Here is a 15,108-nt window from a genome sequence, read left to right as displayed (position 1 = left end):
AAGGAATAAAACACCCACTAGTAATTTTATTTAAACATAATGGTCAGGCTTTGATGATTATTAAACTGAAGATCCATTTCAGGGAGTGACTGAAAAGCCTGCTTCTAGAGCTTTCCCACTGATAAAGTCCCAGAAAGAGATTTTATTTCAACAACTGATTTTTTTTTCTTTTTTCTTTAAAGATTTTATTTATTTATTTGACAGAGAGAGAGCACAAATAGACAGAGAGGCAGGCAGAGAGAGAGAGAGGGAAGCAGGCTCGCTGCTGAGCAGAAAGCCCGATGCAGGACTCGATCCCAGGACCCTGAGATCATGACCTGAGCCGAAGGCAGCGGCTTAACACACTGAGCCACCCAGGCGCCCCTGATTTTTTTTTTTCTTAAATGGTATCCTGAGACACTTATATTGAGTAATACTCGTGTAGTATACATTACTTTAATAACCAAAGAGAATGGTCATTAATGATGAAAATATTGATACTCTATGTTATAATGATACCCTCCAATAATGATCACCTTTTAAATAACTCAATTAATTTTAATTCCAGCAGCCAACTGAAAACTTGATTACTGAAAACTTGATTTGGGATACTGGAATTTTCAATTTTTTTTTTTAAATGGCATGAAGCAATTATCCAATTTGGAGCACACAAGATTGGAGAGCTAGAGAACTAGAGGGCTGAAGCCAAATGAGTTTCCTACTGGAGTGAAGTGAAAAAATTTCCTGATATCATTTGCAATTTCTATCTCAGTAAGCTGTCCACTGTGATTCCTCACTGTCATCTCCTGCTGCCTCATGGCCCTAAGGAGGAAAAGACTCCAATGAGAGAACTAGAGAACCTTCCCACTGTGTGCCATCTATTTGGAAAAGCTCTTTTCAGCTTTTCCAAACCGCCCTCTCTCCCACTCACTTCTCTGCAGAAACAGCGAGAACAATCATGTGGGACTCCAGACACAAGGAAGGACAAACACCAATATAAAAAGAGACGGTGTTGTCTGAAGGAACAGACAAGATCTGAATAAGGGCTGCCAACAGGAAAAACAGCTCAACGGTTTCTTAAAAATGCCAAAGGCTTGCAGAACAGCTTCCACATTTTAGAATACCTGTTGGTAAAACCACATTTGCGTGTGACTATGTATGTAGGAGCTCCAAGAGTGAGGCATTTGGCAAGATCTTTATGCAGCTCCAACTGGATGTGCAGGGTTAAAAATACAGAAACAGGGATGCCTGGGTGGCTCAGTTGGTTAAGCGGCTGCCTTCGGTTCAGGTCATGATCCCAGGGTTCTTGGATCAAGTCCTACATCGGGCTCCTTACTCAGCAGGGAGCATGCTTCTCTCTCTGCCTCTACCTGCCACTCTACCAGCTTGTGCTCTCTCTCTCTCTCTGGCAAATAAATACATAAAATCTTTTAAAAAAAAATACAGAAACAACATATGGCAAACCAAACACTTAAGGACACTTACGTTTTCCAATCCATCCTCCTCCAACCTACCAAAAAGAAGAAAAAACAGTTACACCATCTAAAGTGAATCACGCAGAGAATTTGTTAAATTAGAAAAACAGGCATCTGCCTCTCTGAGAGTATCAGAGGGCTAGATTACAATGGATGAAAAAAAGACAGCTCTACAAGCGCCCACCAGCCTCTAGAACTGTGTGTTGTTCATCTTCTCAGGGTAGAGACACACAAAGTTAACACAAGGTAGTAGAAATGCGTATGGCGGAAAAGCATGACTGAGGTCAGAAACCAAGGTTTCGTACTAATTCTTCTCCTTACTAGTTGTGTGACCGTCACCAATGTATGTGAATTCCCTAAATCCAGATTTCCCCTTATGTAAAATAATGAGGCAACTCTTCATGAGATAACCATCAAGGTGAAACAATATAAAATAGTAAACCTGTCCAGCACACCGCAGGTGGAAAAGAACACATCCCTCTAGAAAGTTCTAGTGAATAAAAAAATAAAAAGGAAAGAAAAATAAAAGTAGGACTTGACTGAATGAACTACATACAGTCATTTTAATAAAGTGGCTTTTGTAGAGAAAAGACAAATGACCAAATATATTAATTGCTGCACAGAAACATCACTTTTTTTCCTAGAGAATCCCCAGAAGAGAATTTCTCATTTAAAAAAAAAAAAATATCTTGTCGTCAATGTTGAAGCACAACTACACTGTGCCAGAATTTATCATGAGAATTCCACATGAACAAGCCAACACAGCTCTACTGAGCAGAGAGGTTGATGCGTGTCTCGATCCCAGAACCTTAAGATCATGACCTGAGCCAAAGGCAGACACTTCCCGACTGAGCCAACAAGACGCCCCTGAAGTCTGACTGTTATGTACTAGATCCAATGCCAAGATTTTAAAAATATGATTCTGGGGCCCTGGTGTCTCAGTCAGCCAAGTGTCTGACTCAGTTTCGGCTCAGGTCATGATCTCTGGATCATGGGATCAAACCCTGTGCTAGGCTCCATGCTCAGCGTGGAGTCTGCTTTAGATTCTCTCTCCCGCTCCTCCCACTTGCACTCTCTCTCTCTCTCTCAAATAAATAAATAAATCTTTTTAAAAATAAAAATCTGATTTCTAGTTGTCACCACAAAAAAAAAAAAAAAAAAAACAAGAAAACTGACACTCAGGGACATTAATTTGCACAATATTCCAGTGAGCCGGTAATAATCAAAGAATTCAAAACCCAGCCTTGCTGACACTAAACCCAACTCTTTATCCTTCTACTTCCACATCCAAGTTCCCAAACCAAATAAAACTTTCTCCATTTGAGCAAAGACATCAAACCAGCCATGTTTTCATTTGATAAGATTAGAAATGAAGAAATAAGGAAAAACAATGTATGAAGTTGCTGTTACTTCTTCTGAAAAGGAAATTCATCAACATTTGTTCCTTAGTCAACCATGATAATAAAAAACACACAAGTGATATCAACCCATACAGATGTTTATAAATGTGAGCAACTGGAAAACACTAATGTTTAGATCACTTTTCACATATAATTACACAAGTTATTGCTCTGAGAGAAAGCAGGAAGGTGCAGAATACCTCAAACAAGCTACCGTTTTCCTCACAGCTCTCATGGCAAAGCCAAAGGACCAGGGGGGCCACGTAATCCGGCTTCAGAGCTTCCACGAGATCTGAAGGACCAAAAAAAGGTTATAAACAAGAATGTCTACATACATAATCAATGATTGTGCTTTCTGAAAATTCCTTCCTTACACATTACAGGTAACTCAGAGACTTGTTAAATAAGTAAGAACAAAATTAGATCTATATAATCAGTCAGCCTAACATTCAAAGCTTCTGGAAGAACAGTTGCATCCCAATGGAGACATTCCAGAAGCTCCCTCAAGCTTCTAACTTAGAAGGTAATAGACACACCTTGATTTCAAGTTGGAGTTGCCTAGGCAGTAACTAGGGAGCAAAACTCTATCTAACATGAGGAATTGAAGTATCATTCATTTCCAAAACTATTTCACCCTCTGCGCAATTCAGCCAGTAGCTAGGAAACTACAAAACAACATTGACAACTATAATGGCAGTAAGATAATGATACAAAATGCAACTGATTACTGATGAGTAACAAAGTGGAATAAGTATTTTCCCACTGCATACTCTTCTGTGAGCAACTTGACAGAGTAGAAAGGAACGGGCATACCTTGGAGATATTGTGGGTTTGGTTCAAGACCACCACAATAAAGCAAATATCCCAGAAAAGCTAGGCAAGTGAATTTTTTGGTTCCCCACTGCATACAATAGTTATGTTTATGCTATCCTATAATGATTTAAATGGTATGATAGGATTATGACAACAATGTACACATCTTAATTTTAAAATACTTTATTGCTAAAAAATGCAAATCAGCATGTGAGTTTTCAGTGAGTTACAATGTTTTAGGTAGAGGATGGTCTTGCCTCCATGTAGATGGCTGCTGACTGATGAGGGTGGTGGCTGCTGAAGGCTGGGGTGGCTGTGGCAATTTCTTTCTTTCCTTTTTTTTTTTTTTTTTTAAGATTTTATTTATTTATTTGACAGAGAGAGATCATAAGTAGGCAGAGAGAGTGAGAGGGAAGCAGGCTCCCCGCCGAGCAGAGAGCCCGATGTGGGACTCGATCCCAGGACCCTGAGATCATGACCTGAGCTGAAGGCAGCGGCTTAAACCACCGAGCCACCCAGGCACCCGGGCTATGTATGTTCTAAATCCTTTATTGTCATTTCAACAGTCTTCACACAATCTTCTCCAAGAGCAGATTCCATCTCAAGAAACCACTTTCTCCACTCATCCCTAAGTAGCTACATTTCATCCACCCAAATTTTATCACAAGATGATAGCAATTCAGTCCCATCTTCAGGGTCCACTTCTAATGCTAGTTCTCTCACTATTTCCACCACATCTGCAGTGACTTCCTCCCCAGAAGTCTAGGACCCTTCCAAATCATCCATGATCATGGGAATTGACTTCCTCCAAACTCTTTTGAATGTTGATATTTTAACCTCCTCCCACAAATCACAAACATTCTTTTTTTTTTTTTTAAGATTTTTTATTTTATTTATTTGACAGTGAGAGAGAGAGATCACAAGTAGGCAGAGAGGCAGGCAGAGAGAGAGGAGGAAGCAGGCTCCCTGCGGAGCAGAGAGCCCGATGCGGGGCTCGATCCCAGGACCCTGAGATCATTACCTGAGCCGAAGGCAGCGGCACAATCCACTGAGCCACCCAGGCGCCCCAATCACAAACATTCTTAATGGCATCTAGATGATGAATCCTCTCCAGAAAGTTTTGAACTTATTTTTCCCAGATCCATTAGAGGAATCACCATCTATGGCAGCTTTAGCCTACGAAATGTATTTCTTCATTAATAAGACTTGAAAGTTGAAATGACTCCTTGATCCGTGGGCTGCAGAATGGATGACGTTAGCAGGCCTAAAAACAACCCTCATCTCCTCTATCTCCACCAGAGTTCTTGCGTGAGCAGGTGCATTATTAATGAGCAGTAATACTCTGAAAGGGATCATTTCTTTTGAGTACTGGGTCTCAAGAGTGGGCTTCAAATATTCAATATTTAAGTTCATGAATATTAAAATATTCAATATTAAATTTCTTGAATATTAAAATATTCAATAAACCATGCTGCAAACAGATGTGTTGTTATCAAGGCTTTCTTGTTCCATTTATAAAACCCAGGCAGTGCAGATGTTGCTTATTTCTTCAGGGTCCTGGGATCTTCAGAATGGTAAATGAGCACTGGCTTCAGTATAGTCACCAGCTGCATTAGCCCCTACCAGAGTCTTTGAAGCCAGGCACAGACTTCTCTGCTCTAGCTATGAAGATCCTACAGGGCATCTCCTACCAATAGAAGGCTGTCATGTCTGCATTAAAAATATTTTGCTTACTGTAACAACTTCGTGAATTATCTACCAGATCTTCTGAATAATTTGCTGCAATGTCTGTAACAGCACTTAAGTGTCACACCTTGCATTTTTACCAGGAAGATGCTAATTAAAACACTTTCCCTGCCTAGTCCACCAAACTGTTCCAAGTCTCAAGTGAGATATGATATCATAATCTTTAAAAAATCAAATAAATGCACATTTTAATTGTGAAATGAAAAAAACAGAAATTTAGGTTAAAATGCTAAAGCAACAAAGATGACATTTACAGTCCCTGTAAATTAAAGAGCAGCTCCAAAACTTTTCACTATATAGCTTCTAAAATAGCTCTCAAGTATGAAAAAAGTCCAATGGCACACCTTCTCCATTCCCTATTATATAAAGGTAGATGCCAAATATCTCAAATTACATGAAAAAGCAAATTCTTAACCAATATACCATTCATCTCAATACATAGCATTTCTCTCATTTCGCTTATGTATCAACTGACAAAATCAGAAATCAGAGGATTAGAGATTCACATGGTTTATGCTGAATGTAATAACAACAAAAAAACCAAATCTATGAAAACCAACTAGGGATACATTACCTTAGATGAGAAGAAAACAAAAGCCACATAACAAAAATACTTCTGCCTTGCATCTTATTTCATAAATTATCACTAAAAATGTTAAGTAAATATTTTGCTTTCCAGTTCTCCAAACATATCCCAAATTTACTACTTAGCTCACATCTTATTAAACTCAATTTTATAACCAAAAAACAAGAGTCAAGGGTTAAGTGAAATTCCTGAAAAGTACCATAGCTAATACATACAAAGTTATGTGAAAACAGAATTAAACCTTAAGATTCAATACTCAATCGAATGTTTTTTCCCACAATACTAGATGACGGGATTTCTAGCATTCCAATATGCCAGATACTTGGAAGAACCTTTCTGCTTCCAGAAATCAGATTTTTGAAGCATTGCTGAGGTAGAGAAAGTAACTCTCGACTGGAAACAAATAAGGAAAATATTCCTTAGCTCTGCACTGCAGTGAATACAGGATTACTCTGAATGCAGATGCCAATGACAGCACTAATATATACTTAGAGACAGGCCAGCATCAAGATGGTATCCTGAGCCTATAGCGTTCTACACTGAACGTCAACGCTCAAAAAGACTGAAGGCATCCAAAGTTGGCTGTGTCTCCTGTTTTCCAGCAGTAGCAAAGACAATCCCTTTCTGAAGAAAACACCATTTCATAATGCAGAATAAACAAAGATTAAGATGAGACAAAGTGCTCATGATTAAAAATCACCAAGAATACATGAAGGAAAACCACCATAAGTGAAAATCAAAAGAAACAAACAGATTTAAACTACAGTGAGATAGAGATGTTGGAATTTAAAATATATCATATATGAAAGCTAATTACTAATTCAAAAACTAAAGAACACAATCACAACAGTAAGCAACCATGAAGAAACTATCAGGAGTAAATAGAGTGGGGGATGGGAAGGATTACTGAAAGGAAAAACTTTTTAAATATGTTAAATAGTAAATTAGACATAGATGAAGAGTAAATTAGTGAAATGAAAGGGATATTTTATGAAATATTCAGAATTCAATGTAAAAGATGAGAACACAGAAATATTAAAAAGTTACGAAAAATTAAAGAGAGTTAAAAAAAAGAAAAAGGACACAATTAGGTCTAACATACATCTACTTGACATAGAGAACGAAAGAAGACAGCAGAGGAATAACACTTCAAAAGATGAAGGCTAACATTTTTCTGGAACTTATAAAGCTAAACAAAAATATAAGCCATGAATCCACAGATCAAGAACATGCTAGATAGATAAAAAGAAATGCATGCCCAGATATATCAATGAAAGAATACAACACAGAAGATGAAGACATGATCTTAAAAGCACCAAAGAGAAGAATAAATCATCTATTTTTAAAAAATGACAATTCAACAACTATTGGAAGCAGGAAAAAATAGAATAGATTCATCAAAAAGGTTGAAAGAAAATAACTATCAAACTACAATTGTGATCCCAGAAAAATTTTCTTTTAAGAATGAAAATGAAATACATACATTTAAGATAAACAAAACTGAGAGAATATACCAAAAAAATGGGACTGAAGGAACTTCTAAAGGACATATTCTAAGGAGATGGAAAATGACCCAAAGAGACAATAAAAGATATAAAAAATGGTAAATGTATGTAAATCCAAACATACGTTTTCCATATAAAATAATAACCGTGATGGGGCACCTGGGTAGCTCAGTCAGTTAAGAATCTACCTTCAGTTCAGGTCATGATCTTAGGATCCTGAGATCAAGCCCCATATAAGGCTCCCTGCTTAGCAGGAAATCTGCTGTCTCTCTCCCTCTGTCCCTCTCCCTGACTTGGGCACATGCTCTCTATCTCTAATAAATAAATAAAATATTTTAAAAATAATAACCATGATAATATCTAATTTATAAAGAGTTTAAAAAAGAAAACTATAATCATGGAAAGTAATAACACATAAGTCATAAGGTAGATCACTAGATTTAAAGTGTTCTTGAATCCTTATACTGTTCAGAACAGGAGTTAAAACATCATCTAAAGTAACCATAAAAAGGAAAGAAATATACATCCAGTAATCTGTTGGGACATCAGCCTTAACAATATTTTTATGGATAGGTCTCCTCAGGCAAGGGAAACAAATACAAAAATAAACTACTAGAACTACACCAACATAAAATGTTTTTGTACAACAAAGGAAACTATGAACAAAACAAAAAGGCAGTCTACTGAATGAGAGAAGATATGTACAGATGAGGTATCCAGTAAGGGGTTAATGTCCAAAATATATAAAGAACTTATACAATTCAGCACCAAAAAAACCCACAAAAAACAAATAATCAAATTAAAAGTGGGCAGAGGACCTGAAAAGACATTTTTCCAAGGAAGACATACAGATGGCCAATAGACACATGAAAAGATGCTCAACATCACTAATCATCAGGGAACTACAAATCAAAACACAATGACGTATCACCTCAGGTCAGTCAGAAATGGCTAGTATCAAAAAGACAAGAAATAACAAGTGATGGTGAGGATGTGGAGAAAAAGGAACCCTCGTGCACTGCTGGCAGGAATGTAAACTGGTGCACTACTGTGGAAGACAGTATGGAGGTTCCGCAAAAAATTAAAATAGAAATGCTACCTGATCCAGTAATTCCACTACTGGGTATTTACCCAAAGAAAACAAAAACACTAATTCAAAAAGACATATGCACCTCTATGTTTAAGTGTTATTTACCTCAGCCCAGATATGGAAGCCATCTAAGCAGCCATCAGAAATGAATGGTTAAAGAATCTGTGGTACATATCTACAATGGAGTATTACTCAGCCACAAAAAAGAAAGAGATCCTGCCATTTATGACAACATGAAAAGACCTAGGATGTATTATGCTAAGTGAAATAAGTCAGACAGAGAAAGATAAATACCATATGATTTTACTCACATGTAGAATCTAAAAATGCAACCAATCAACCAACCAACCAACAAAAATCAGAAAAAGATTAAAAAACAACAGAAAATACTGGTCATTGCCAGAGGGGAGGAGTGCGGGAAGATGGGCAAAATAGGAAAAGAGGATAAAGAGGTACAGTTATAAAAATAAATAAGGGAAGAAAAGTAGACCATGGAAGTATAGTCAATGATATTATAATATTATAACTAACATATAATTAATTATATGTTATATATTATAATTATAATAACTATATAATATTATAACTAACATTCTACAGTGACAGATGGAAAATATACTTTTATCATGATGAGCACTGCATAATTTATAGAACTATCGAATCACTGTGTTGTACACTTGAAACTATTAGAACACTATATTCAACTATACTTTAGTAATAAATTTTTTAAAGTAGAGAAATAGAGTATGTACATTTTCAGAGAAAAGAGCAAATAAATGAAGTTTTAAAACAATCTCTAGTAATCAAAAAAATACAAGAAATAACAGATGTGTGGAAAAAATATTATAACACAACACAAAATGGTAGAAAAAATTCAAGTTTATCAATGGCACAATGAATGTAAATAAACTACATTCATCAGTTAAAAAAGACACAGCCAGATTTGATTTTTTATATTGCTCAGGTAGGCAATTCACAAAAGAAATGTCTACAACAGAGATACAGAAAGACTGAAAGTAAAAATTAAAAAGAAAAGAAATACCAGGAAAATATCTACCCATAAAAAGTACCTACTTTAACATCAGACAGAAAAAACTTAAAAAAAAAAAATTAGGGATAGTAGAGGGCATAAGACAATAAACAACAAGTCAGTTATCAAGAAAGATTTAATAATTCTCAACACAGAAACAATTGATAAAACAGCCTCAAAAATTACAAGTCAAAAATTGCCAGACATACAGCAAGAAACTACTATGTGTTTATATATTATTTCCAAAGCACAAAAACCAATATATCTTTATCAATAATTGAAAAGTTGAACTTAAAAATATCCAATAAATATAAAGAATATTTCAAAAATACAATTACCAGGCTTGCTATGCTATAAAGAGCTCTGCTACTACAAACTAGAAGATATTCTTTCTTCTCAAGAACACAACAAACATTCTCAAAATTTGATCATATATTAGCCTATTGAGGAGAGCCCAAGAAATTTCAAAAACCACTATTACAAAGACCATATTTTCAGGCTACAAGGCTATTAAGTTTGAAACCCGTAACAAAAATCTTAAATCCCAATTTATTTGAAAATTAAAAGTATGTTCCACATACGTGGGAAAATATATTTGCAAAATACATGCCTACAAAATAGCAGAATAAGAATTCCTACACATTAATAAGAAAAAGACAGTAATTCAATAGTAAAATGGCCCAAAAATGTCCTAGCACTTCACACAAGAATATGTCTGGCCAGTGAGCAGGCATATTAATAAAGCATGAGGCCATTAGCAATCAGGGAAATGGAAATTGCTAACACAAAGAGATACCATTTTATACTCAGTAGATTGGCATATACTGACAATGCCAAGATCTGGACAAGACTAAGGTGCAGGAAAAGGGTTAACTCAACAGGCCTGAGTTGCTCATACTCTGCAGACTCCCAAGAAAGGTCAGTCTTCAGGACTGGCCCTTGGCCAGTTCCTAGGAGATCAGCTCTGAGGTTTCTGACTAATGAGAGCATGCCTGAATCTTTGGGCCATGTGGAACTAGTTGATCAGTTTATGCCAATAATGTGACTTATGAGGAAGCCTATTTCTGCTCCATGGGCCTGGAGTCTAAGTGGCCAAGGTCAGTCACACAGGAGCTTCATGCTGACATGATTGACCTCCAATAAAAAGCCTGAACACCAATGCTCAGGCGAACTTCCCTGGTTGGCAACATTTACACCTTTCTTCAAACATCACTGCTAGGAGAATAAGGTGCATTCTGGACATGTAGAAGCTTGGAGCTGATTTCTCCTGAAAGACACCACATGTGTCTTTTGCTTTGCAGATTTTAATCTGTATCCTTTCACTGTAAAAACCGTAACTGTGAGCTTAACAGCTTTGTCTGAGTTCTGTAACTTCCCTAGAGAATCAAGCCTGAGCGTAATCTTAGAGACCTTAACCCAAGCAGAGATCAGTGAGAACTCTATAATCTCTCGTGGATGTTAAACTGGTTGAACCCATGTGAAAGTAACTTAGCATTAGCTTAAGTTCAGCATTTGCATATTCTGCAACTCAGCAGTTTTCCTTTTAGGTACACACCCCAGAAAAATTCTTGCTCATGTGATGCAGGACATACATACAAGAACGGCAACATTGTTCAAAAAAAGCAAATAAATTATAAACAATTAAGATGTCCATTAATAAGAACTGGATAAATTCACACCGTGGACTATTAAAGAGCAGTAAAAATGAATGACCTACAGGTGTACGTATCATAAATTAGTATCAAAAATTCAACACTGCATGGGAAAAAAGAAGAATCCACAAAAGAAAAATAGATTATGTTATAATATCATGAGAATCAAAAACAAGCAAGCCAAACGATAAAGTACTTAGCCATGTATTTATTACTCTTTCAATAAAGGATAAGGGAAAGAAAACCACACATTTTCCTTTTTTCTTTTTTAAGATTTTATTTATTTATTTGACCGGCAGAGATCACAAGTACGCAGAGAGGCAGGCAGAGAAAGAGGGAAGCAGGCTCCCTGCTGAGCAGAGAGCCGGATGCAGGGCTCAATCCCAGGACCCTGGGATCATGAGCTGAGCCAAAGGCAGAGGCTTTAACCCACTGAGCCACCCAGGCACCCCAAACCACACATTTTCTTTCAGTGTTACCTCTTGGGGGAGTTAAGAGGGTAAGGATGAAGAGATAAAAGATAGATGCAAGTTATCTATAATGCTCTAGTTTGGGGGTGAGAGCTAGTCTTCAAATGACCACAATGATCCCCATCTCCTCTTATTCACCCCTTTTTTGTAGTTCCCTCCCACAGTGTACCAGAGCTGGTCTGTATGACCAGTAGGAGAGGAGAGAAGTGATAGTATATCACTTCTAAAATTAAGTTGTGAAAGATACTGCAACTTCTGTCTTGGTGGCTGTTACTCTCTTTTTCAAATTATTAGCTCTGAGGGGTGCCTGGGTGGCTCAGTCGTTAAGCATCTGCCTTCAGCTCAGGTCATGATCTCAGGGTCCTGGGATCGAGCTCCGGATCAGGCTCTCTGCTCAGCAGGAAGCCTGCTTCTCCCTCTCCCTCTCCCATTCCCCCTGCTTGTGTTCCCTCTCTCACTGTATCCCTCTCCATCAGATAAATAAATTAAAAATCTTAAAAAAAAAAAAAAGTATTAGCGCTTGGGGAAGCCAGTTGCCATATAGCAAGGAGCAGTCCTATAGAGAAGCCCACAGCTGAGAAACTGAGGCCTCAAGAGAACAGCTAGTAAAGAATGGAAGCCACTCATGCTTGGAAGCAGATCCTCCAGACCAGCCATGCTTTCCTATTACTGGAGTCCCATCAAACATCTTCATCAAAACCTCACCAGAGATCCACAACTTCCCAGTTAAGCCACTTCAGATTCCTGACCCCAGAAACTCTGGGAGATAATAAATGTCTGTTGTCTTAATCTGCTAAGTGTCGGAATAATTTATTATACAACAATAAATAAAACGCTTGGAAAGGTATTCATGGATATTTACTTATGACTGTTTTATTTCACGTAAAAAACACGTAACTTATATGGATTACTTTGATTTATCAAATATATCTCAAAGGGGGGAAATGAAGTTGCAAATGTCTCTCTCCATACATTAATTATAACAGCACGTTCTTTAACAAATGATTCTTTTGATAGCCTGTAAATGGGTATTCAGAGGAAGAAAAGAAAAACTCTGGGGCAAAGTGAATTTTCAGTTTTCTTAAACTATAAAAGAGTAAATAAAAATCAAAATTAAAAAACAGCAAAAATTTACAATCAGAAGGATCTTTTAAAACAATCTACAACTCTCTTACCTTACAGAAAACAAAACAGGTTCAGAAACATTGTTAGTTATCTAAAGTAGATCTCATTTTTCCAAACTTCTTTTACAAAAATATGGTCGGCATAAAGGACACTACATTAAACATTTCCCTAACATCTCTAGAGGTAGAGAACTGTTCAAATAAATGGAAGCTACATTCTCAATTAAAAAAAAAAAAATTTAAATCCCAAAGTTTTCAGTATTTTCTTGAAAACCTACTGCTTCCCAAAGAGTGTACAACCCATGGCAAAAAAATGACAAGGTAGAAATCTAGCAAAAGAATGAACACAAAATTTCAAAGTGTTTATCTCTTGGTATGAAGCAGAGGGGTAGAACAGAGGGTACAAAGTTAGAGTGCCAAGTTATCAGTAAGCCTCCAATGCCAGGGTAAGTAGCAAGTTCATGACAATCCATTATATTTTTATGCTTTTCTTCCTCCCAGTAACATTGTGAAGTATTAAACAGTAACACTGTCTTGCATGCATATATATATATATAGAGAGAGAGAGAGAGAGAGTATTCTACTTAAAAGGAGAAAAGATGAATTGTAACTGCCCTTCATATAATTTGTTTTTTTAACAAGAATTACCATGATATGAATATGAAAATATAGAGCTTTTAAAAATAAGGGATTTTTAGAAATGGCCTTGATTGACAAGGAAAAAAAATGAGATCTCTGGTTCAAATAGTTTTTCTGCATTAAAGCAAACTGGTCAGGCACAACAGCTCTTAGCAAAGGCTAGCAAATATATACTTGGTATTATAAATCCCAAGTTCTAAAATGAACGTTAGCTCAAATGCGAAAAGTGAAGAGTACTACAAACAAGCATTTGTTCCATGAAAAAGCTAATATTAAAATAATTCTAGTCATAAATTTTTTAAAGATTTTACTTATTTATTTGAGAGAGAGAGAGAGCGCGCGCTGAATGGCAGAGGGAGAAGCAGACTCCCTGCTGAGGAGGGAGCCCAACATGAGACTCAATCCAGGACTCCAGGATCATGACCTGTGCCAAAGGCAGATGCTTAACCAACTGAGCCACCCAGGAGCCCCTCCACTCATAAACTGTACTGCACCATTTCAGAGAAACAACTTTTAAAATATTATGAAGATTTTCCTTTTAGCAATGTTAAAAACCAGAAATATTTAAAAACCATATGGTTGGGGCACCTTGGTGGCTCAAATGGTTAAGCGTCCACCTTTGGCTCAGGTCATGATTTGCAGGTCCTGGGATTAAGCCTGGCTTCAGGCTCCCAGCTCAGCAGGGACTCTGCTTCTCCCTCTCCCTCTGCCTTTCCCCCTGCTTATGCTCTCTCTGTCTCTATCTCTCAAATGAATAAAATCTTTAAAAAAACAACAATACGTTTTTCCACTACTCAAGTATTCCATGTATTATATAACAGTATAAGCACAGGCTCTCAATCATACACTTACATTTTGCATTCTGAAAGAACAAAGTTGGAAGACTCACATTACCTGACTTCAAGACTTACTATATAACTAGAGTAATCAAAACCATTGGTAAAAGGACAGGCACAGAGATCAGTGGAACAGAACACAGTATTCAGAAACAAGCCACACCTATGTGGTCAACTGATTTTCTACAAATGGGCAAAGACAACCCAAACCAAGAATGAGTACTAGTTTATAGGACAAATGAACTAGTTCCTTCAACAAATAAATGGCTCATCTTTAAAGAACAAACTAGTGTATTAAATAATATAAGAACTCTAGTAACAAAATGCCTGTGGACTTTATCTGGATCCCTGTGGAATAAGGCAACACAAAAAAGATACCTTTTCGTAAACTATAATGTTAATTTGGTATTAGGTGAAGTTAATGTGTACAGCCAAAAGCTAGAAGCAACTAAGATGTTTCTCATTCAGTGAATCAATACATAAATTGTGGTCCCTCCAGACCAGGGAATATTATTCAATGATAAAGAGAAATGAACTTCAGTCCTACCCGACATCTGGGAAGGGGGAGGATGAAGAGGTGAAGCATGGGGGATTTTCAGGGCAGTGAAACAATTCCATATAAATAAATTCTGTATATGACAGTGGATACAGAATATTGTATGTTTGTGAAAACCCATGCAACTATACAATACACAGAATGAGCCCTAATGGAAACTATAAACTTTGATTAACAATAACGGATCAATACTGGTTCATCAGTTAT

At 36.8% G+C, this 15,108-nt stretch overlaps 1 protein-coding gene across 1 annotated transcript in view; it reads right to left on the bottom strand.

Annotated features, from left to right (window-relative positions):
* The window catches only part of HSD17B4 (hydroxysteroid 17-beta dehydrogenase 4), an 84,135-nt gene that overhangs the window by 45,972 nt on the left and 23,055 nt on the right, over positions 1–15,108 (bottom strand). The window contains exons 9-10 of the mRNA XM_045999519.1: positions 3,055–3,146; positions 1,465–1,489 (exon numbers count right to left, since the gene is read on the bottom strand). Coding sequence (XP_045855475.1) covers positions 1,465–1,489; positions 3,055–3,146 — 117 coding nt within the window. The remainder of the gene's footprint in view (positions 1–1,464; positions 1,490–3,054; positions 3,147–15,108) is intronic.

Source organism: Meles meles, chromosome 3, assembly GCF_922984935.1.
Source record: "Meles meles chromosome 3, mMelMel3.1 paternal haplotype, whole genome shotgun sequence".
Lineage (NCBI taxonomy): Eukaryota > Metazoa > Chordata > Mammalia > Carnivora > Mustelidae > Meles > Meles meles.
Note: the sequence above shows the minus strand (reverse complement) of the source record. Positions and strands in the feature narration are given on the sequence as shown.